Source organism: Somniosus microcephalus, chromosome 29 (assembly GCF_052327205.1).
Source record: "Somniosus microcephalus isolate GS21.2 chromosome 29, FLI_Smic_1.0, whole genome shotgun sequence".
NCBI lineage: Eukaryota > Metazoa > Chordata > Chondrichthyes > Squaliformes > Somniosidae > Somniosus > Somniosus microcephalus.
Genome location: NC_141015.1, coordinates 20,730,160 through 20,754,953, shown reverse-complemented (window position 1 = coordinate 20,754,953; position 24,794 = coordinate 20,730,160). Strand labels below are relative to the sequence as shown.

Genomic DNA, 24,794 nt, shown 5'->3' with positions numbered 1-24,794 from the left:
CTAATTGCACTCACACCGCCAGAGCTGGAATCATTAGCTGTTGACAGATTAAAAGGACAGTGGTCAGAAGTGCTGAAAAAGGCAAAGAGAATGTAAAAGAAGCTGACCAGGGACATTGAGATGGGAAAAAAAAAAGGAATGGCACAAACTGGACTGAAAGCAGCAGGAATGGGAGAGAATGGCACAACTACAATGAATTCACACCAGTGTCATGGTAAAATTAGTCATAATACAATAAGGCCTGTAACGAGATGCAATACCGTTCAGTCAATCCCAGCCCCATACGACACTCAGCATCTTTTCAATAATATGGAAAAATCATCTCTTCTGTGGTGGTTGTACCTCACCAGTGCAGAACAATCACAAGATACAAAAACACATTTTCTCAGCTTCTTACCAATTACAGCCAATTGAATATTTTGGATTTTATTTTTTGTACACTTTTCCATATTACCTGGAAATTGATGAGTGTCCTGTGTTCATCATATGCACCATTTATAAAATCAAATTGTCCGCCGCCTCCTCTTACCAGTCTGATTAGAAGATACAGCAGGGGTAAAAGGGTCAGCGCTGTCGGCTGAAGCAGCAGGAAGGATTCTGGGATTTGAAACGGAGTCCTCCCCAGTACAGTTATCTGAGGAGGTGCAGCAGGAATAGCAGAGGAAAGAACAAGATGACTCAGAAGAGGTTGCAAGACAGAAAAAGTTAGCAAAAACACAGCAAAAAGTACTCGGTCAAACATGCAGCACACGAGCTTAAAACAGTTAGTATTTTGTAGAAATTGACAAAGTTATTAGTTCAGTTTAGAAAATTAGAATCCTATCTAGTCATCTGAACCTTCTATTCAGGGAGGTGGCCCAAAGTCTGCGTGTAATTACTAAATTTTATTTTTATGTTTGAAATTTCTGTCTCAAGTATATTTGAAATTTAGCACAAACAAAAATCAAGTGTTATCCATTGATAACCATGTTAATTCATTTTTCAAATATCATTTCAAGAATGCAAACAATGGGAATTCCCATCCATTTATGATGGAAGAAACTGATGAACATTCAATATCCAGTTATACAAAATAAGATCTAGTTTTAAAGGCACATCATATGGCCCCCACTTCTGTAGAAAAGTAAATGTGGCTGCCCTGATGGCTCAGCAAGTTTATTTAGTGAGCAACTGACCCATACAGACGGAAGGTCCCATCTCTAGTCTGTGCTGGCATTAACTGATCTGTTACGATAGGGGTGCTACAATTGGCCTTGGCAGGCCCTAGGCCAAGTATGGGGAAAAATTGGCCAGGCTTCCCGTTCCTGATCGGGGTGGAATGTGTTCTACTGGGAGTGTACATGTATGGGACAGGATCATGCTCAGCTGTGAGACCCCCTCAGTCAAATAGCCTACCAACATGAGGATCGCGAGTGGAGTTCGGGGCCAGGGATTGCGAGAATATCAGTGCTAATTTGATCCTGTGAGAGCCAACATCATTCATCGAGTATTGTGTGCAGTTTTGGTCACCTTATCTGAGGAAGGATGTTCTTGCCATGGAGGGAGTTCAGCGAAGATTCACCAGGCTGATACCTGGGATGGCGGGAATGACGTATGAGGAGAGATTGGGTCGATTAGGTTTATACTCGCTGGAGTTTAGAAAAATGAGAGGGGATCTCATCGAAACTTATAAAATTCTAACAGGACTGGACAGACTAGATGCTGGAAGGATGTTCCCGATGGTCGGGGAGTCCAGAACCAGGGGTCACAGTCTAAGGATAAGGGGTAGGCCATTTAGGACAGAAATGAGGAGGAATTTCTTCACCCAGAGAGTGGTGAACCTGTGGAATTCTCTACCACAGAAGGCAGTAGAGGCCAATTCATTAAATATATTCAAGAAGGAGTTGGATATATTTCTTAAGGCTAAAGGGATCAAGGGGTATGGGGAGAAAGCAGGGACTGGGTACTGAATTTGGATGATCAGCCATGATCGCATTGAATGGTGGAGCAGGCTCGAGGGGCTGAATGGCCTACTCCTGCTCCTATCTTCTATGTTTCTATGTAACTGTCAAGGCTTGTGTATGAATAATGGTTACTTGGATGAATGTCACACAGAATTATACTCCAGCCAGGTGCTCACGTCTTTACGCATGGGGAAGAAGAAAACAATTGGCAAGAATTTTTTAAAATCCCAACAGAACTTTGAAAAAAGTAAAGTATATTTTGGGTATCACAATGTTGAAATTTTCCTGTCATCTTGCAATACAAACTACAACCCATAGTCACCCAATTACTTTACACAATTATACTAAAGAATATATAAACACTCTTTAGATACAAGTATGCTGTACTTATTTCATGAAATCTGCAGGGCATGGATTACTAAAAGCTTGTGATAACTTTGAACCACGCATTCCCATTTTAGTGAATCCCTGACCATCCATTTTTCTAGTTAAATTTTAAATAACGAGGCAAAGGTTCTCCTTACCGTTTCCAAAGCAAATCAACAGGTCAACTGTTGGATAGCATAAAGAAATTAAACAAAAGCTTATTTTACCTTCAGAATGATAGACAAAGTCACCCTACATTATGTGGTTGTGTCCACTTGTTATCACACTAGGACCCACGTGACATCTATTTCTGCCACGCCAAGATTTGCATAGACAACTGACTTCATTTTTGGCCCAAGTCTCTGCTTTAAAGGTTTTCCTTAAATTCTTTAGCTTGGCATTGTCCAACAACCTTATAAATCATCTCCCCCCCCTCCCCCATCAAAATATATACAGGTTACTGAAGTGTTACGCTAAGATCCTGAGATACTGTGGCTTTCTGAAATGAAAGTTTTCACAATACTAGAAACGCACATGTATTAAAAGCATTAGATTTTAAAAAAAAATCTGGTCAGGCAGCATCAGGATAAAGTAATGGTGATTTTAATTACAACTTTAAATTATTCTTTGTGAAAGAAACTACAGCCAGTTCTTTTCCCTTATGTTTTGTGACACTAATCCCAGAAAACATATCAATATATATCTTACTAGCTAAATATTCACACCCTTATCTATTAAGTCTTACACCGGAGACTATGCATAGGCGGAGATGCGCTTCATCTATACTTTTCAAAGTATATAAAAATTGCTAAAATATAGTTCAAAATAAAATTTGGTCCAACTGTGGGAAAACTGTTCCACCCCCCACCTCATTGATTAGGATAATCCTCAAGCGACCAAACGGTAAGCCTCATTATTTATTCATCCTTACCTGGGAAGTCAGATAGTGGTACATGTATAAAAGGATCAGAAATAGCAGCTGATGAGCTAGAGTCTAGAACTGAAGCTTCCATAGATATTTTAGCTTCTTACGAAGTGTAAAAGAACAGTAGGAAGAAAGAAAATACTATTATGAGAAAGAAGTAGAGAGAATTTCATGCATTCTAGTAATAGGCAAGCTGCGTATCAGTGATCACAATTAAAAATATAAACTGAATTACAAAGAGGCTTAATATGCATCAATTTAAAAACTTTTACTGTGGGCTCCCTTAATTTTTTTTTCTACCAAATTAGTTCACTTCTGTTGAAATACTGAAAATCTCCAACAATTTTACATGTTGTATTTAATGGAGGTTTGCCAAATAAATATTGATTTTGCAACCAATAATGATAGCAAAATTATAAGGAGTCTACAGCTGCTGACGGATTATACAAATCCTAATACAAACCTGCCCCAGATGCAAAGGGCGACGCCCCAAACACATCTGTCTGGGGCGGAGTCATGCTGGGATGAAACCCTGGAACTGCATTTTCAGCCGATACTTTCTTCAGTTCTGCAGTTTTATCTGTCAGGATAGTTTTAATGGCAGGGATTAGTTACTGTGGATCACCTTCGATTCATATTTTAAAAAGGAGGGGATTTCAGTCAGTGCATTGGCGGCATTGTTAAGTGGCGATTCCCCCTCCCCGCCATGCTGCTGGCCTGATTGAACCACATCTTAGTGCAGCGTATGGGGGTTAACTTCAGCTGTTTGGAGCCTGCTGGGTCAATGAGATCAACTCCAACAAATTATTCATAACTTCTCCAAGTCAGGTGTGGCAATGCACGTTCAGGGACACTTTCCAGTCAAGGCAGCCCTGATGGACAAACTGAGAAACTTACAAATCAGGAACCCAATCCTGTTTTAGCACCAAGAATAAGCCCATCATACTGGGTGGGGGAGCCCAGTACTTCAAGCAACTTTTAAAATCTCTGCCCACAACAAAATAAGAAAAAAAACACAAACGCCTTGACCCAGTGTAGGCAAGTCACGGACCAAATGAAGCACGCAACAGGCAATCCCATGGGTAGTGCTACAAACACCCAAATGTAGTACTACTCTTTGGATTCGCCCCATTAATGTCCCATGCTTAGCCCCAATGGTACGCAGAGGACAAGGAACAGGGTCACAAGGAGCAATTTATGAAGAATTAGCAGAATGCACCTCCTCAAAATTGCACAAAAACACCCACCATTTCGAAGCTCAGCAAACTCCTTATCTAGAAGTTCCTCCGCAGTTAGCTTGGAAAAATTGTCATCTCCAAAAGGATTCCAGAGGGAGACATCTGGTGGGTTGTAAATGTTTTGCTGTAAAGCCTTGGGCGATCCTGCAGGACTTGTAGAGGCTGACCTAGGTTAGAATTGTCCGGAAATAAAACATTAGAACATGCAGTAACTCACAGCTCACGAATAAGAGATTTACCTATAATGTACATCTCGCAAACAAAGCAGCGACTAAGTCCCAAAATGGGGAACTCGGTCACCAAAAGTTGGAAAGTGGCTGCAGAGGCCAAGTCCAAAAAGTCAACAGAACCATAGCTATCACCCACCAATCTCTCAATACTAAAAGTATCTTCTATATAAACCTAGAAAAATATTCTATTTGCATAATATAAGTCAACATCAGTAATGCATCCAAACAGATTTATTCTGCAGGGAAACAAAATCTCTCACTTCAATTAATGCATATGAACAATAGAAATAGGAGCAGGAGTCGGCCATTCGGCCCCTCGAGCCTGCTCCGCCATTCATGGCTGATCATCAACCTCAATTCCACTTTCCCGCACTCTCTCGATATCCCTTAATTCCCAAAAATTTATCAACCTCTTGTCTTGAATATACTCAACGACTGAGCATCCGCAGCTCTCTGGGGTAGTGAATTCCAAAGATTCACCACCCTCTGAGTGAAGAAATTTCTCATCTCAGTCCTAAATGGCCGAGCCCTTATTCGGAGACTGTGACCCCTCGTTCTAGAATCCCCAGCCAGGGGAAACATTTTCTCAGCATGAACCCGGTCAAGCCCCTTAAGAATTTTATATGTTTCAATTAGATCACCTCTTATTCTTCTACAGTCAATACTTACAACATTTTTGCTGCAAAATTCCAGATTTTGGACCTTCGGGCCAAGGAAACGCTGGCAGGGGTTGGAGTCCTTTGTGCTCCAAGTACTCCATTGTAGAAAAGCAAAATAATAGACTTGGGAGAGTGGCGGCATTTTGTAGTATGTCACCGTCATCAGCATGGAGACGCTAGAGTCTATTATTTAACTTTATAAAATAGTGGTGGGGTGGCTGATTTTGAACAAAGAGTGCTGATCTCTCTGAACTTTCCTTTCTTTTAAGTGAATGTCAAAGTACAGGAAACTTTCGATTAACCGGCCCCTAAATAACCGGAACGCTCTATCCACCGGCAAAATTCAGGAGTCGGTTCAGGTAACTTTTTTTTAAACTTTTAGTTACTTTTTTTTTTACTCCATTTGTTGCTGTGCAAGGGTGTAGCTGAAGCTGTTGCTAAGCTACAGAGATGCTTGCAACTTGTGCCGATTGTTTTGAAGCTGAAGCAACAGGGATTGTTGCTTTATACGGCGCTCTGAGCTCCGTATCTTTTGCTATAGAGTTCGGTTATCCGGAATTGTTGATGAACCGGCACCACGTCGGTCCCGTCTGTGCCGGATACCAGAAAGTTTCCTGTATAACCTTAATCAGTACAGGTGTTGTGATGAACTCACTTTGATTTATAAAGGTTTGCCTCAGCAGCAGCTGCTGCCAGTTGTTGAGAGGAATGACTGGCGGGGACTCCAAACACACTACTGAATGGAACGTCACTGACGATTCTCCGGTGGCCGGCGCGCTGGACTTTCGGTGACGATGGCGGCGTTAGCGACAAGAGCTTGGCTGTCTGCTGAGACTGGGGTTGAACTTGCCGAGCTTGAATCTTCTGCTGCCTATGTGCCTGTAACTGTACACAAGTCAATTATATTGCGTGCATCCATTTTCATGTTACTTTGTACACAAACGAATGAGCCAATGAATTCTTGAGAAGAACTAAATGCTGAAGTGCTTCACAATGTATTTAGGGAGGACTGGTCAGTTATGTTTGGGTTATGCCACTACCCGAATCGTAAATCTAGTTTGAGGGGATTGCACACCTCCCTCAACCCTACCCCTAAAAAGAAAACTGGCTCTTTAAACAAATCTATTATTTAAAAACTATTGTTTCAGCTGCTTTACAAAAGTAGTCAATGCCAATATTTTGCTAAACTGGTGCTGGCAAGCACAGCCAAAGTAGATTAAAATTAATAATCTACACTCTTGGTGCAAGTGGCAGAGAAATGCACTTTAGCACCAAAAAAAAAAGTTGCTTAGCACATGTATCGTTATATCCACAGACTGCACCGAACAGCTTTGACTGCTAGTCATCAGCATTGCAGAACAAGTTTCATCAACACCAACAGCTAGATCCATATTGTTTTTTTATTCGTTCCTAGGTTGTGGGCGTCACTAAGGCCAGTATTTATTGCCCATTCCCTAATTGCCCTCGAGAAGGTGGCGATGAGCCGCCTTCTTGAACCACTGCAGTTCCAGTGGTGAAGGTACTCCTTTGGTGCGGTTATAGAGGGTGTTCCTTTTGTAGCGGTTTGTTACAACCGAGTGGCTCGCTAGGCCATTTCAGAGGGCAGCCAAGAGTCAACCACACTGCTGTGGGTCTGGAGTCACATATAGGCCAGACCGGGTAAGGGCAGCAGATTTCCTTCCCTAGAGGACATTAGTGAACCAGATGGGTTTTTACAGCAATCTGATAGTTTCATGGTCACCATTGCTGATACAGTACTAGCTTTTTATTCCAGATTTATTTAAAAATTGAATTCCCCAGCTGCCGTGGTGGGATTTGAACTCATGTCTCTGGATCATTAGTCCTGGCCTCTGAATTACTGGTTCAGTAACGTAACCACTATGCTACCATTCCCCTTAGGATTTCCTTGACAAAGCAGAGATTTCTGCTTCTGCTGATTTAAATTGGGACGCAGACATCTGCTCTGATGCACTCTCTTCTTCCTGACATTTAGAGGATTTCACTTTGAGAGTGATAACAAAAGTGCATGTGGGAGTACTGTAAGAACGTGATCCCGATTTAAAACTTCGCTAAGCCAATTTGGACCCAATCGTGCAACGTGATTGCCACAGAATCTTTGGTACAGTTCATACAATGCGGTGTCAGGGTCTCAAACTTAGAAATTAGGATTGTTTTTTTTTTTTTTTAAATTCATTGATGGGATGTGGGCGTCGCTGGCTAGCTAAGCCTGCATTTAGTGCCCATCCCTAATTGCCCTCGAGAAGATGGTGGTGAGCCGCCTTCTTGAACCGCTGCAGTCCATATGGTGTAGGTACACCCACAATGCTGTTAGGAAGGGAGTTCCAGGATTTTGGCCCAGCGACAGTGAAGGAACGGCGATACAGATCCAAGTCAGGATGGTGTGTGGCTTGGAGGGGAACTTGTAGGTGGTGATGGTCCCTTGCGTCTGCTGCCTTTGTCCTTCTAAGTGGTAAAGGTCGCGGGTTTGGAAGGTGCTGTTGAAGGAGCTTTGGCGAGTTGCTGCAGTGCATCTTGTAGATGGTACACACTGCAGCCACAGTGCGCCGGTGGTGGAGGGAGTGAATGTTGAAGGTGGTGGATGGAGTGCCAATCAAGCGGGCTGCTTTATCCTGAATGGTGTTGAGCTTCTAGAGTGTTGTTGGAGCTGCACTCATCCAGGCAAGTGGAGAGTATTCCATCACACTCCTGACTTGTGCCTTGTAGATGGTGGAAAGGCTTTGGGGAGTCAGGAGGTGAGACACTCGCCACAGAATTCCCAGCCTCTGGCCTGCTCTTGTAGCCACAGTATTTAGATGGCTGGTCCAGTTCAGTTTCTGATCAATGGTAACCCCCAGGATGTTGATAGTGGGGGATTCAGCGATGGTAATGCCATTGAATGTCAAGGGGAGATGGTTAGAGTCTCGCTTGTTGGAGATGGTCATTGCCTGGCACTTGTGTGGTGCGAATGTTACTTGCCACTTGTCAGCCCAAGTCTGAATGTTGTCCAGGTCTTGCTGCATATGGACACAGACTGCGTCAGTATCTGACGAGTCTCGAATGGTGCTGAACAGTGTGCAATCATCAGCGAACATCCCCACTTCTGACCTTATGATGGAGGGAAGGTCATTGATGAAACAGCTGAAGATGGTTGGGCCTAGGACACTGCCCTGAGGAACGCCTGCAGTGATGTCATGTGATTGAGATGAATGACCAATAACCACAGCCAACTTCCTTTGTGCTAGGTATGATTCCAACCAATGGAGAGTTTTCCCCTCGATTCCCATTGACTTCAGTTTTGCTAGGGCTCCTTGATGCCACACTCGATCAAATGCTGCCTTGATGTCAAGGGCAGTCACTCTCACCTCACGAGTTCAGCTCTTTTGTCCATGTTTGGACCAAGGCTGTAATGAGGTCAGGAGCTGAGTGGCCCTGGCGGAACCCAAACTGGGCATCAGTTAGCAGGTTATTGCTGAGTAAGTGCCACTTGATAGCACTGTCGACGACACCTTCCATCACTTTGCTGATGATCGAGAGTAGACGGATGGGACGGTAATTGACCGGGTTGGATTTGTCCTGCTTTTTGTAGACAGGACATACTTGGGCAATTTTCCACAAGGCTGCAAGTTTTTAAAAAGTTGTAAGTTCTAGTTTTGAATAAAAATACTAAATTTTGTACTAAAGGCTGAAAATATAAAATATCTTCACTCACTATTACATATATAGATTAACTAGCTGGGGGAGCCTGGCTTTGCCAGGGCTGTTTTGGGCCGGGCGGTTTAAATCGAGTCCCAGGCTTTGGGGCCTCTCTGTGTCCCTCTGTGAATCTGCTGCCAGGCAACATTTTAAATAGAGTCCCAGGCTTTTGGGCCCTGTCTCTCTGTGAATCTGCTGCCGGGCAACATTTCTACCTTTTAATACCTTGAAAGATGAAAGTGAAAGTACTTATAAAACGTTTTTGGTAAATCTTTTAAAAATAACATAAGAGATACTAATGTTTTCGAAGCTGCATCAGCAGATTTTGAGCTGGAAGTAAATGGTGTTTTTAGCTTGAGGCAATGGCTGCCACATCCCTGAGATGAAAACTATTAGTCCCGCCCCCACACACATACCGATTGGCCAACCATCAGGGGACTGTACTGTAGGATTGGTCAATCGTGACGGCACAGGATTGGTCGAACCTTGACGTCAGTCAATCAATGCTAAGTAGCAGATAATGAGTTTAATTTTGAAGGTTTTTTGCATAAGGCGCGAACAATTTTCGTCCGACCGAAAAGTAAATACGCTTACGACCGTCCCGGAACCACAAGCTTTCTTCGGAGGTAATGCACGCGTAGGTAGGCTCTATAACTTTCGAGCGCATAGCTGGACAGATGCACACCCGAGGACAGACAGACAGACAGATTCGTTTATATATATATATAACTAGCTGGGGAACCCCGCGTTGCGAGGGCAATTTTGGGGCGCTTGGTCTCCCTGCCCCTGTGTGTCCCCCCCCCCCCACCACTCAACTGTCGGAAGGAACCCGCCGTCCGATTGGTGGACCTCGACGTCACACGGTCGCTAATGAGCGGAACGCTGAACGTTTTTGGGATACCGCGGGCGGGATTTTTGTCCGGCCGAAACGTAAATACGCCTATGACCGGTCCGGAATCGCAAGCTTTCTTTTGAGGCGACGCGCGCGTCGGTACGCTCTGTAACTTTCAAACGTATAGAACACGGAGGGCGGGACAGACAGAAGAGCCGCTTTATATATATAGATATATATAGAAGATGAACAATGAGAAAAAAAGGACCGCAGAGATGGCATGGGGGAAACTACACAGGGTAGAAGAAAGAGAACTTCACAATATGTGATAGCACAAAGGGTACTTAAAGATAGAAGTACCTTAAAATTCTTCCTTGTGGGCTATTCAAGTTTGATTACTCCTATGAAAAACCACTAGGGTTTTTCTAATGCTGCATTCTATTCCAAAATCTTCATCTATTATCTTAGTAAATTGTGAAATGTGTGGCAGATTCAAGAATGCTTTAAAACACAAAAGCTACTCTTGAATGTTGGAGCTAAGGCACCAGGTCTTTCGCATCTTGAGCCAAGGAATAAATACAAAAACAACTTTTCTGAAATGATAAAATCTCAATTTGAAGTTAGAATACCGTGTAGTAATAACTAGTAGAAAATGTTATCCTAAAATCACCATGGACAAACCTTTGGTTTAGGAGTAACTTAAGTAGGATTTAACTTTTAAAACAATAGATAAAATGCAAATAAACAATCTGAATAGCATTTAATCTTACCACAATTGATTTCAAGAAAATTATACTATATTTCTTTGTATTACTAGAATATTTAATGACATTATATACATTAATGTTCAAGACCATTAAAATGTTTAGATATATAACCTAGCATTAATCTGCAAGCATTTTGTGGATTAAGTCATTAAAACATATAATCATACAGTATGAGGCGGCGGCCTGGGCAGCCGTCAAGTTATTAGAACTCAGATTTTTTAAATGTGCATCATTAAGAAAGTAAGATTGCAGCATGTCGACAGCAAGGAGTTACGAATTTTGATCCATTTCAGTGAACTTTGACAGGACACTATGAAATTGTCACCTTTTCGCATTGGGTCATACCCAATCTGTCAGATTTTGTAATTCAGTACTTGATTTAATTCCACACAAAATAGACGGCAACTAGAAGCCCCTGACTGAAGAACTTTAGCAGGGAAAAGGAGATGGAAGGGAGGTAAAGGACTGCTGTACTTAAGAATCAAGACACGGCAAAAAAATCAGGTTGTAGACAATTATATCATCAAGTGTAGTACAATGTCAAAACATGTTGGGTACTTCTGAACGGCACTAAAATTCTATTGGACACCATACCTAAATTGTGCTAATGTTACAGTACAAGGGCAGTGAAAATACGATTCAAAGGTAGTGACCAGATATGGAGTTTTTTTAAGTAAGTACAGAAATAGTAACATACTGAGCAGTTGTCAATGCAAAACTGCTCGAGGGTGCACTGCATGACTTGAAATTAAACAATGAGGTAGCATGTTGGAACACATGATGATGACGGAAAGAAAACAACTATTCCCCAATGTGTTTAGTTTCAAACGTCAATTGTAAATGTTGAAGGGGAAAGAAAAACGATCCCCAGGCTATTGTTGCAAATCGCCGAGTGACTGGTTTTGAACATTTCGTCACGAGGATTAAAAAAAAAATTGATGGTGCTTAGACAACAGGTTTGAGTGGTTTGAATTAGCTGAGTTTATATCGTTAACAGAATAATTAATACTGCAATTCTACTGGAAGTAGTGTGCCAAATTAGATTTTAAAACTAGAATAGGACACCTGGTACAGTACCAGAGGTCCAATTTTAAATGACTACTGGCCAAGAGAACAGCAATCATGTGGTAACCAGATACAGTAATAGTGACTTAGAACCAGACGTTGCTCCAACAAGAGATAAGCATCTATCCAGGGTCCAAACCAATACTGATGCTAAAGAACAGAAATAATACACGAATGCTACAGAAATATACAAGCCAAAAAAAAAACTAAGAGGGGGAAAAAAAATAAAGACTACAGATCAGAGAAAGACAACTTTGCAAGTGGAAGGTTGTGTGTTTCGGATAGCAGCTTTTTGCTTCTGCTTTAAAACGTATTGCATCTCTTTGCCACTGGAGGGTACTGTTGCACAGTTACTCTGGCAGCATGTTAATGGCCCAGAAATTCGGGTCCCAACGCGTCAGTACGCACGGGGTACTCACGCGTGGACCCAATGGAAGTGCCGGTTTCTTGCATGCACTACGCATGCGCGGGAGACTGGCACTTCCGATCCTCTGAATGAAGGGGTTCAGAGGTCGAACGCGTGCGTGCAGGAGTCTGAGCGTGCGCTTTGAACTTACGTTTTTTTTTTTAAAAACAGGTTTTTCCCGTGAGAGTAAGTCTTTAGATTTTAGAAATGTAAAAACCAGGTGTAAGGACTGCATTTTAAAAGGTAAGTGGTCAATTAATTAAAATTAAAACATTTTTTCCCCCACAGGTTTATTATTTTTAAATACTTTAAAGCAAGGTAAGTTTATTTTTAGCCCCGTTTTTTATAAAATTATTTTTTTCAAAAATTTAAATTATTGTTTAAAATAGTTATTTAATGTAATTTATAGTTTATTTAAAAAGTGTGATTTAAAAAAAAAATTATTTGAAGGTTAACTACTGTTTTGGCCCCTCAACATTCATACGTTTTGACAGGTCTTTGTCAATCTTATGAATGGGCTTTTCCCTCCTCCGATTGGCTGCCCATGGCTCACGTGATCCCAGGGGACGCAACGCACTAACTACGCCCCTGGGACACGCCAGCACAGCGCGCCGGCCTCTGGGCCAGGCCCCGGGGAGGAATTCCACGCAGACCCAGAGCTCAACTGCCGGCGCGCTAGGTAAGTGTAGGTCGGGGGCTTGCGCCCGCGGGAAGCCCCCGACCCGAATTTCTGGGCCAATATTGTAGATAGATACCGGTGAAATGATTTGTAAATGCTGTTAACTGTTGAACAATGCACTCAGTAACATTCTTCTGCTAGTTAGACAATCATCTCAAAGTGCTCCAAAAGCTAATCATTTCAGTTCCCATCAAATTGTGAACCGTTGCTTAATAAAAAGAGATTTACTGATAAATAAATGTGTTTATGATTTACTAGACGGTCAGCTAATCTCCCACATTACATTTCAGTGTAGTGTACTGACCATTTTCTACAGAAACAATGAGTTTTATGGAAGTTGCTAGTTAGGACGCTGTTTTCGAAGACAATTGCTTCGATCTTCCCAACAGGAAAATCAATTATTTGGTAAACATGTCACTGGATAAGGATTTTTTTTTTTTTTTTTTTTTTTAAATATAAAAGATTTTGTTTAAAAAAAAAAGCATGATGTATGCATATCAAGATCAGGCATACTTTATTCACACTTGCCTGAACCTCTTATCTAATTAAACTTTAAAGAAACGTCACAACAAAAATGAAGTAGTCCCAAGATTCAGACAGGAAGCAAATTTTTCCAGTGTGCTGAGAAATCTCACGTGATTTACTGCACAGCACCAAATGAAATAGAGTGGGTGCAAATGAATCTGGCAAAAGTTAGAATACTGTTCCCGGACACCAGCATTATATTAAACCCAGACTTATGGGAGAAATTATTCAAGCTTTTATAACTTGGGCAGAGAGGAGTGTGGTGCCCATTTCCACATCCTGTATGAGTTAGAAGTAAAGCAATGTGCTGTTTTTCCTGATTATGTACAAAGTGAGTGTTTCTTTTTAACTCCAGAATGGAATCTCAGGCTTACTGGGCGCCATCGACAGGACAGAAGGCTTTAAGATTAGAACAATAATGTACTGAACACTAAGCATTACAAACTTGGGCTGAACAGGCAAGCTCTCCAAATTACTTTCAAAACCAGTCATCACCCCACTCTTCAAAAACTCCACCCTCAACCCTGCTATACTTGCAAACCACCGCCCATCTTCAACGCCTCCCATTCCACTCCAAAGTCATTGTCGCCTCTCAAATCATTGCCCATCATTCCTTCCATTGTTTGAGTTTCTCTAATTAAAGTTCCATCCCTGCCACAGCACCGAAATAGCCCTAAATCAAGTCACAAACAACATCCTCCGAGTGGTGCATTATCCCTCCTCGTCATCTACAGCCTTTGACAGTCAACCACAGCATCCTCCTCCAAAGCCACTCCTCTATTGTCCAGTTGAGTGGGACTGCCTTCACTTGGTCCCACTCTTACCTAGCCGATCATATCCAGAGCACCTTCGGCGATGGTTTCTGCTCCTAACCCCACACCATTATCTTCAGGTTCCTCAAAGGATCTATCCTAGCTACCCTGCCGTTTCTCCCCCCACCTCCCCAACCCCTTCCTTATCTACATGCTGTCCTTTGGCAATATCATCCATAGATATGGGGTCACTTTCACGTGTCTGCTGAGGACACCCAGCTCTACCTCACCATCACCTCTCAAACCCCCATTACAGCCTGTATTGTTAGATTGTTTGTCCAACATCCAGTCTTGAATGAACTGCAATTTCCACCAGTTGGGAAGATCAAAGCCATTATTTTCCACGCCCACACCACCACAAACTCCATACCCTTGCCACCGTTTCCATCCTCCTCCCCGGCCACTGTCTCAGGGTGAAACACACTGTTCGCAACCTCAGCATCCTATTCGACCCCAAGCCGAGCTTCTGACCACATATCCTCTCCATCACAAAGACTGCCTACTTCCAACATTGCCCACAATTACAATTCAATTTTATTTGTCATATATGCAGCAGACGTGTGTACTGCACAATGAAATGTTGATTTTTATGAGTCCTCCCAACATTGGAATAAATATGGCATAGCAATGATAAAATAATAGAAATACAGTAATAAATAAAACAACAGTAATAAATAATAATAAATTATACGTTCATGAGTCTTATGGCCTGGGGGTAGAAGCAGTTTCGAAACCTGCTGGTACGAGACCGTATGCTTCGGTATCTCTTACCGGATGGGAGCAGGGCGAAGAGGTTGTGGCTGGGGTGGCTCGCGTCTTTCATGATTCTCAGGGCCTTCCCCCGGCACCTCTCGGGGTAGATATCCTGCACAGCAGGTAGTTTAATTCCTATAGTGTGTTGTGCAGCTTTCACCACCATCTGTAGAGCCTTGCGGTCTGTGGCGGTGCAGTTGCCATTCCAGGTAGTGATGCAGCCGGACAGGATACTCTCGATGGTGCACCGGTAGGAGTTGGTGAGAATCTGGGGGGGCCATTCCAAATTTCTTCAGTCTCCTGAGGAAGAACAGGCATTGGCATGCCTTCTTCGTTACGACGTCGATGTGATGTGACCACGTTAAGTCCTCCGTAATGAATACACCCAGGAATTTGAAGCTGCTGACCCTCTCCACCTCAGCCCCTTCGATGTAGATTGGGGTATGTCCCTCCCCCTGCCGCTTCCTGTAGTCCACGATCATCTCCTTTGTTTTGCTGATGTTGAGGGAGAGGTTGTTGTACTTGCACCTGCACCATTCTGCTAGAGCTCTTACCTCCTCCCTGTAGCCTGTCTCATCGCCATCTGTGATCAGGCCTACAACGGTAGTGTCATCAGCAAACTTGATGGAGTTGGAGTTGTGCGTGGCCACGCAATCGTGAGTAAACAGGGAGTACAGAAGGGGGCTGAACACACAACCCTGGGGAGCTCCCGTGTTCAGGATCAGTGTTGAGGAGGTGTTACTGCCTATTTTCACCACCTGGGGTCTGCCCGTCAGGAAGTCCAGGATCCAGTTGCATAGGGAGGTGTTAAGTCCTAGCTCACTGAACTTGTTGACAAGCTTGGAGGGGATAATAGTATTGAATGTTGAACTATAATCAATGAACAACATTCTCACATAGGTGTTCCTCTTATCCAGGTGTGATAAGGCAGTGTGCAGTACAGTGGCGATGGCATCATCCCTAGATCTTTTTGGGCGGTAAGCAAATTGGAGTGGGTCCAGTGTGTCAGGTAGTAACGAGTTGATGTGGGTTTTGATCAGCCTCTCAAAGCACTTTATGATGACAGAAGTGAGTGCTATGGGGCAGTAGTCGTTTAAACAGGTTACTTTTGTTTTTTTGGGGACTGGAATAACCGATGTCATCTTGAAGTAGGTGGGGATTACAGACTGGTACAGTGAACAGTTGAATGTATCCGTAAACACGGCTGCCAGCTGGTCAGTGCATGCTCTAAGGACACACCCAGGGATTCCATCTGGACCGGGTGCTTTGTGGGTGTTCACTCGCTTAAAAGTCTTGCTCACATCAGCCACGGAGATTGAGAAGACCCGGTCGTCCTGAGCCGCGGGCGCCCTTGTAACAGGCCAGTTGTTGTTGGCCTCAAACCGGGCGTCAAAAGTGTTACGCTCATCCGGGAGAGAGGCATTGCTGGGCATGACACAGCTGGGTTTCCCACCTCTGTCATATCGCAGCCCATTGGCTGCTGGAACCCTTATCCATGCCTTTCACACCCTTAGAGACTCAACTATTCCAATGCTCCCTTGGCCAGCCCCCCTTTTACCACCCTCCATAAACTTCAGCTCCTCATATCCTATCCTGGATCAATGTAGCAATCCCTAGCGCCGAGGATCATTGGTTGGCCTGGGACAGCCGACTCCAGTTGGTGTGGAGTACTGCTTTTCTCGAGGCTGGAGTGCAGACAGATGGGTGCTGCCCCTCTCCCATTAATGCATCGCATGTTCATGAGGAAGCTGGTGCTAAATTATCCGTAGCTGACCCGATTCTGGGCCAGGGTGTCATACATAAGAGCAGCTATCTTGCTGCAATCTATGGAAGTCAGCCCTTGAACCAACATTTTTGTTACATTACAAAAAGAAAATACTGCAGATGCTGGAAATCTGAAATAAAAACAGAAAAGGTCCCTTTTGTTCTTTCATCCCCTCCCCCCTTTCCCAGCCCCTACAGTTGCTTAAAAATCCGTTCCATTTCCTGCTTTTTTCCAGTTCTGACGAAAGGTCATCGACCTGAAACGTTAACTCTGTTTCTCTCTTCACAGATGCTTGTAAGAAATCACACAACACCAGGTTATAGTCCAACAGCTTTATTTGAAATCACAAGCTTTTGGAGCGCTGCTCCTTCGTCAGGTGAAGTGGAGAGATGCATAAAAACACAGCTTATATAGTCAGAGAATAATGTCAGATGTTTACAGGTAATCTTTCTAACTGCCATTTATCACACCTCGGCAGAGAGATAATCACAGCAATCAATTACCTCTCTGCCGAGGTGTAATAAATGGCAGTTAGAAAGATTGCCTGTAAACATCTGACATTATTCTCTGACTATATAAGCTGTGTTTTTATGCATCTCTCCACTTCACCTGACGAAGGAGCAGCGCTCCGAAAGCTTGTGATTTCAAATAAAGCTGTTGGACTATAACCTGGTGTTGTGAGATTTCTTACATTTGTCCACCCCAGTCCAACACCGACATCTCCACACCATGGCTACTATCTTCACAGATGCTGCCTGACCTACTGAGTATCTCCAGCATTTTCTGTTTTTATTTTTGTTAGATTATTGGTTACGCCTAGCAAGCCACTTGGTTGTATGAAACCACAACAGTTCAACAAGAAGGCTCACCACCTCCCTCTCAGGGCAACTAGGGACGGGCAATAAATGCCAGCCTCGCCAGGTGTAACAAAATCAAGTCGCACTCACCCATCGCCCTGTCCTCGCCAACCTACATTGGTTCCCAAGCGCCCAACATCTCAAATTTTAAACCTCCTTTACTCCTACAAGCACCCCTCAAACTATTCCTCTCCCTTTCCTCCACCATAGGACTTACAGGCCAAAGGCATGGCTGCCAATGTTCTGGAATTTCCTCCCTAAACCCCTTCACCTCACCACCTCTCTCTCCTGTAAGACCCACCTCTTTGACAAGCTTTGCTCACCCCTCCCAATATCTCCGTTTGGTTCAAGGACCATTTCTGATTACAACGGAGATGCACTTCGAACATTTTTCTATGTTAAAGGCGCTATATAAATGCAAACTGTTGAACAGCACATTTAAAAAAAAATGGGATCAAGCGATCAGATTTTCAGCTTGCATTGTTTGCAGACTTTTTAAAAACTGATGTATAGGTTTAGAAAAGTGTAATTATGTACATAAAGAACTATTTAAATAACTTAATTATAAATTAAAGTTCTTACAAATGTTTGTTGCTGTTGCTGCAGAGCCATCTGCTGTGCCACCTGCTGCTGAACAGACGCTTGTGCCATCATCTGCCGTAAAGCTGCTTGCTGCTGCATGGCTGTTGCATACTGCTGCTGAAGGTAGTAATTCTGCATCATCTGCTGCTGGGCCTGCTGCATCACCTGGTAGCGCTGTTTCAGGACACAGTACAGCATTAGAAGTTAATTAGATTTAGAAAATAAAAATTGAGTTTCAGCCATTAATATACAACGGGGATTATTCAACTGCGGTCACACAAAATGTTATTGTTCATGTTCCATAATTAGCACTTACTACGGTTTCATGTTAGCAGAGCTGCTGCATCTTACAAACAAACTCTGTACAGCTACAAATGATCAATTTAGAGCAAGTGTTTCCTAATGTATGTCTGGAATTAAGAGGCACCAAATGTATTTCCTCAATAGAGCTGCAACGTGGACCAGTCCAATGTCTTAAAGCCAATGCCGCCTTGTACAGCATTTTGGGGTGGGGGGGGGGGGGGGGAGGGAGGGGAGGGAAAGAGAAAGAGAATAAGGGCTTCTTGAAATTCAATAAATTCTCTGGGAAGGGTCTCGCTGGGGAGAAAGGAGGCCTAAACCTTCCTTGTGGGCCCCACAGGAGCACCTCTGCTCCTCCTGACCCCACAAAAAGTTCTTTAAAAAAACCTTAAATAGCCTCTTGTCCCAGATCAGATCCACTTCCCGCTGTCTTCACCTGGCGAGAAATCTACAGTGGCTTCCCTGGTCAGGCCGCAATTAAAATTGCAGTCTGGGCCCTGATGACTAAATATGCATATCTAGGCATGATTCTAAGGACCACTCGGTTTCCAGACGGGTCTCTTTGCCGCATGCTCAGAAGGGCAAGTTAAAATTGAAGTTGGCGGGTAAGTCACCCAGCTAATCTTAATTGCCTACCTGCCTGGTTTTCACCGGGCAGGTAAGGTTAAAATCATCCCTATAATTTTTCCTCAGAAGTTTGGAATAAAGAATTTAAAAGGCATTATCTTCAACTTCAAGGGTAGGCTGTTGTCTTGATAGATTACATTTGATGAATAAAATCTCAATGTCCTCATTGGTGAATTAGCTTCAACAGTGCTGCCCAATTACCATTTACAGAATGAGCTCTTAAGAAAACCCTTAACATTTTTAGTATTTGAAAGGACAAAGTGCTTTAGATTTTCTCTTTAAATGCAGAGCTTTCAAGTTTAGTGCAGTACTAAGGAAGTTGACATCATAATCACATTTAAACATTTTTATTTAAAAAGAGGGTCAGAGACAGCAAATCTCTTATGGCTTTGAATTTAACCTACGGTAATGAATTCAATAATTAAGGCCACAGGCTCATACTAAAAATCAAGCCTGGTTTCAAACTAACGTCATATCAAAACAGTCAAAAGGTTATTTTTTGAAGTTTAATGTATTGTGGCAGTAAGTCAGTGTTCAGTACTTATGGATGCAGCTTGATGCACGACTTTACTTAATGCCCTTTATAAAAGCATAGGAGAATTATCCATCTTCAGTGTGATCTATTCTTGGAGGTTCACCTTTCATATAAAGAGTCCCCTCTTGGGATTCCTTAAACCTTATTATGCAAAATACTGTAACCATCGTGCAGTTTCAGTAAAAATCCAATGAAGAGAAACCCATTTAAATGTGGGCCTAAGAGGAAGAATCTGTATGTGCAAGGACTTTGTTTTTTTGGGTAGGATGCCAATTTACAGGCAGATTTATGCTCTAGGATCATACATACTAACAATTTAGCTTGGATCACAATGATCATTTCATTTAGGGGGCCTTGCAGGCAGCAGGGGATTTAATTTAATCAGTCTGCACTGAGTTGTAACAAGAGTCCAAGAGATGAAAGGACCATATGCTAGCCTACTGTACAACTCAATCCTCCCTTCCTTCTCTCTTTCAGCAAAGAATGAGCTTTCATGGTCAGTTCCAACGGGCAATTCTGCAATCAATGGAACAATATACTATTTGAAGACAAATTACCTAAAGTTTTATCTCCAAAAGAAACAAGTAACTGCCTAGAACCAAGGACACAGGCCAATCTAAATACAAGGCCTGACACACCAGGATATCTGCACTCACTTGAAGGAATGCACCAGTAGGTAAAAACCTCATGAGAAATTCTATTCTGACAATTTTAAGCAAAAAGAACCTCATGGAATCTTGTGACTGATATGAGTGTGCCAAACCAAATATGCTGGATCAAGCACCAGAAGATGAAGCTCAGCAACTTAATGTACAGATGACACCGATACAGAAGTTACTGTTTTAATTGCAATAAAACCTTCAGTTTGCTTGAATTGAGGGGTTACACATGGGACTGTTACTATATATAAAAGCGGTTTGTCTCTGTCTTTCTGTTTGTCTGTCTGTCCGCTATACAATCAAAAGTTATAGAGCATACCTACACATGTTATATCAAAAGAAAGCTTATTAGGGGAGTCTAATAGGCGTATTTACTTTTTGGTCAGACAAAAATTGTTCAGACAGTATACAAAAAACGTTCAAAAATCCTCAAAAATCCACTCATTACCAGTTGACCAATCCTACCTCTGCGTTGAGCGACGTGCTGCTTGACCAATCCTACAGTTCAGTGACCTGATGGTTGACCAATTGGTGCGTCACGGGCGGGACCTAATCCTCCAGTCTCCCTAAACGTCGCCGCCATTTTTTTCATCCCCACAGGGACAGCACCAGCCAAACAAACCCCCACATTGCGACTCCGGGAGCAGGTGAGTTTACACACAGCGGGCGGGTCATCGGCAGTGGCCGCCCGTCAACCGCACCACCCGCGGGGGAGCTCAGCTCGGGTCCGTCTCACCCAGAGAGCCCGGCCGGGCCTCAAGCGCTAGGCCCGAGACACGCAGCGGGCGGGGGGGGGCGGCAGCTGCCGGCCGTCAACCGCGCGATCCCCTGGGGAGCTCAGCTCGGGTCCGTCTCAGCCCGAGATCCCGGCCGGCCCTCAACCGCTAGGCCCCGCACAGCCGGTATCACAACAGCACCAGGCCTGAGGCGCTAGGCACGGAGAGGGGAGAGAGGGGGAGGGACGGGAGGGAGGGAGAGGAGAGGAGAGGGGAGAGAGGGAGGGAGAGAGAGGGGACAGACAGGGGCAAGGAGACCACGCGGCCCAAAATTACCCTGGCAACGCTGGGCACCCCTAGCTAGTGTAATATATTTCGTTGATATCCTGTGGAGTTGCACACAAGTCAAAACCAACTGTAGTCTTCAGGTCAGAGGGCAGAGGCTAATTCGCACACCAATTTAATTCAGACCCCACTTTAAAAATCAGTGTCCTTATTTTTATATAATACTTGAATTTAATATTTACAGTTAAAAACAGAAAAACTTGCAGCAATTTGGGTAGCAGAGTTGGTTGGAGTATAGGAGTTTCTCTGCATTAACAGGCCAAGGAGCTGGGAGATGCAAGACTGAGGCTCGACAACATTGGTATCAGAATGGCATGTTTGCATAAGCAGTTTCTGTTATAAATGTATACATATGAATCTTGATTAGAAAAAGTTGTCCCAGGAAGTGCACATAAATGCAAAGGTTTTTTTAATGTATAGAATTGATATATCTTACAACCTCAATGCTAATAGGTGGCCACATTGGCCACCAGTTGCACCATAAGCAAACCAGGTCCCTCTAGAACAAAGGACTGGATAGAGTAGAAGTATGATGGTTGAGCAAAGGATGAAAAGAATTTCCTGGCACCAAAAAAATCCCTCTTCCATTTCATGGCATAGGGTATGGAGGAATTCTTTGATATTATAACAGTACCCACAACAAAGCAAGACCACCTTAAAGGGGTATTACCTTACAGCTGGCACACCGAAATTCTAAGTGTTACCAGCAGATCTGGAACAGGAAATCTAACCACAGAGAACAGAAGTCACCTGATGCTTAGAAGCTTCCAGAAAGGCAGAGAACAATGTTGTCATCAGCCAAATGGAGGTTCTGAATAATCCCATAAAACAAAAGAAAACGTTTAAGGACATATCCCCTCCCAAAAAATCAAGACGTTAAAAATAAACATTCAGCTACCTTAAATCCGAAAGAACCTGACCAAACTCCTGTTTTGGCAAATAACCACAATGTCTATATTCTGATAAGCCCAACTGGGAAAGGCAGCTTACACAGCATTAAGATGGAAAGTCCAGTCACTGACATGTACCCTAACTCTACTTAGGAGTTCCACTGCCACATTCGGTATTCCCAATCTATTTTGGGCAGAGAGAACAAAGTAGTTCTGCCAACATCAATGCCAGATTTTCAGCATCTCTGTGAAAGAGCATGAGGCACCCTGTTTATTTAACAGCTTACCACAATTTAAACTGTCAGGGTGTGTCTGCATGCCCCTGAATATGATCCCTCAAGTATGCAATTTATTTGGAAAGTGGTTTGTGGCCGACTCTACACATGTAGGTTCAAGACTCCTTGCTGATGAGCACTTCATCCGATGAAGCACGTGTCAATCGGATATCCAGCTTACTGACAAGATTTAAACAGATAGCCTGCTTATGCTTAGTATGCTCATTCGGAGACCACTAGTGAGCTGTTGCGGCCTGACATGATTCATGTCATTCATGAAAGAAAGACTTATGAAATAATACTGAGCGGCCTATGGGTGGCGCTGTCCAGGGAGAGTATAAATGCTCTGGCACGGGCCCAGCTTGCGCAGGACATTCTTAACAGGAACTAGTGAAGGACACAACTAGACCTCCATGTTGTAAAACAGTTGATTAAAGTTTTGTTTAACGCTTAGACCAAGTGCCTAGTAGTTTTCTTACGTCACTGCCTACTGGTTGTTTTCTAGGTCTTAGGGCAACAAAGCAACTCAGACACATGGGGCCCGATTTTGTGGATTGTGTGGGAAATGGTCAGATTCCCCTGAATGTGGGGTTCTGAGACAAAAATGGGTCAGCCAGCTGCATGCAATTTTCCCTCAAGTGGCCAATTAATTTCCAGCATGTGGGCAGCCTTGCTAATTGTCCATTTCCAGTCAGAAAGCCCCACAGTATGATGTCATCATTCGTGGTGCTTTCAAGGTCCACAGCAAGCATTGCTTCCTCTGTTGGCTTCCAAACGAACCATGCAGGATGGCAGAGGAGCCTGCAGCAGCTGTGGCCAGTGCCAGACCCCGAGCTACCTCCAAATTCGATGAAGCTTCACTGCAGGCATTATTGGATGGGGTTAGGGCCCACAGGGAGGTCCCTCTTCCCTAGGTCAGGCAGGAAGAGGCCTCCCACTGAGACCAAGGCTGCATGGATGCAGGTGTCAGCAGATGTCAACTCGAATGTGCATGTAACCTTGGCATCACATCTCTAACTCCTTCCTCTACTCCCCCACAGGACCATCCAGAGCCCCCGTCCCCACTGTGGAGGAGGAAGAGGCTGTGCAGCCAGACTCCTCAGAGGAAGCTCCAGCCTCTGAGGGCGCAGCGTCAGCAGAAGTAAGCGCAGCCAACACCAGCGCAAACACACTCACTTCGGGGGGACCTATGGGACAGAGTAGTGTTGTCACCTGGTGTTTCACAGCTCACAAGTGAGCCTCAGCAGATTCTGGAGACAGGGACAGCAGTGGAGTCCTCGTCGGAGGGCGCAGGACTGTGCCAGCTCAGCTCAGCTGCGCTGCATGTCGACCCTCTGCCTCTGGGTCCATCCGCAAGAAGAGGTGATGGATCTCCATGCACAGATGCAGGAGTCTCTGGCAGGTTTTGTCTCCAGGGTCGCTGCTAGTGCAGAGTGAATGGAGGAGTCCATAGCGACCAGGAGCAGAGCTTTTGTGGAGTCATTAGCGCAGGAACGCATCACCATGGAAAGGTTGGCAACGTCCATGGAGGCGATAACTCGCCAGGGTACAGAAAACATGGTGAGTGCTCATTAGAGAATGATATCTCTTGAGGAGCGTTGACCATCTATTGAACAGAGAAACCAGACCTTCATGGAAGTCCTTCAGAGTAGGACTGCCAGTGCAGATATGGGTCCCCATGGCCCCCTCAAGCGCAGCAAGGTGCTCTCAAGCCACTTCCAAGCGCTGGCCCCTTCTGGTCTGTGCAGCTTCAGGTGAGTGAGCAGCAGCCTGGTGCTCCTCCTGCTGTTCCTGGTTCTGCTGCTGCCGATCCTCTAATGGCAAGAAGGGAAGGAAGAAAAGGCGTCCCATGCTTCTGGTAGATACCTCCGCTGAGGAAGCGCTGAGTGAGGGTGGCGAGAGGGGCTTCCCAGGAGATCACATTGGAGAAGTGTGTGAGGCTCCAACCTTCCACAGCTGTGCCTAAGCCTTGAAGAAGTAGCCCCAAGCCTTCAACAAGGTCCTTCAACATACAAATGCTGTCCCTTTAAATCGCAGCTTTCCCGAATGACCTGCAGCTAAGAGCAAGCAAGCTTCACGCCAGGTTTCATCAGCGGGGTTCCCCGCAGGCATGTTTAGCGTGGGGAACCCCTGAAAATCGCAAGGGCACCCTAAAATGGCATTAAACATGCTAATAATTGGTGATCAGGGTCCCGACGGCCAGTCCCGCCAGCGGCGGGCGGGACTGATTCGGGTCGCGGACAAACGGCAGGCCGAAAGTCGGACGGGGCGGGGAATCAGGCGGGGGGGGGGGGGGGGGGTCGCGACCCCCTATTTCGGCGATTTTCGGACCCCGCCCGCATGAAAACCC

General features: G+C 44.2%; 1 protein-coding gene and 1 long non-coding RNA gene across 7 annotated transcripts in view; one reads left to right on the top strand and one right to left on the bottom strand.

Moving 5' to 3' along the window:
• LOC147098528 (AP2-associated protein kinase 1-like) overlaps nucleotides 1–24,794 on the bottom strand; it is a 121,247-nt gene that overhangs the window by 2,084 nt on the left and 94,369 nt on the right. For 2 of the 6 annotated variants that reach the window (XM_085970335.1, XM_085970340.1), the window contains 7 exons: nucleotides 18,098–18,271; nucleotides 6,017–6,246; nucleotides 4,482–4,639; nucleotides 3,698–3,814; nucleotides 3,241–3,336; nucleotides 2,468–2,494; nucleotides 530–634 (listed from right to left, as the gene is read on the bottom strand). In XM_085970335.1, coding sequence (XP_085826461.1) covers nucleotides 530–634; nucleotides 2,468–2,494; nucleotides 3,241–3,336; nucleotides 3,698–3,814; nucleotides 4,482–4,639; nucleotides 6,017–6,246; nucleotides 18,098–18,271 — 907 coding nt within the window. The remainder of the gene's footprint in view (nucleotides 1–529; nucleotides 635–2,467; nucleotides 2,495–3,240; nucleotides 3,337–3,697; nucleotides 3,815–4,481; nucleotides 4,640–6,016; nucleotides 6,247–18,097; nucleotides 18,272–24,794) is intronic. The other 4 variants (XM_085970337.1, XM_085970336.1, XM_085970338.1 and 1 more) reach the window with 4 other exon arrangements.
• LOC147098529 (uncharacterized) overlaps nucleotides 20,629–24,794 on the top strand; it is a 35,968-nt gene continuing 31,802 nt past the window's right edge. Inside the window, exon 1 of the long non-coding RNA XR_015074189.1 lies at nucleotides 20,629–20,865. This is a non-coding gene — a long non-coding RNA (uncharacterized LOC147098529). The remainder of the gene's footprint in view (nucleotides 20,866–24,794) is intronic.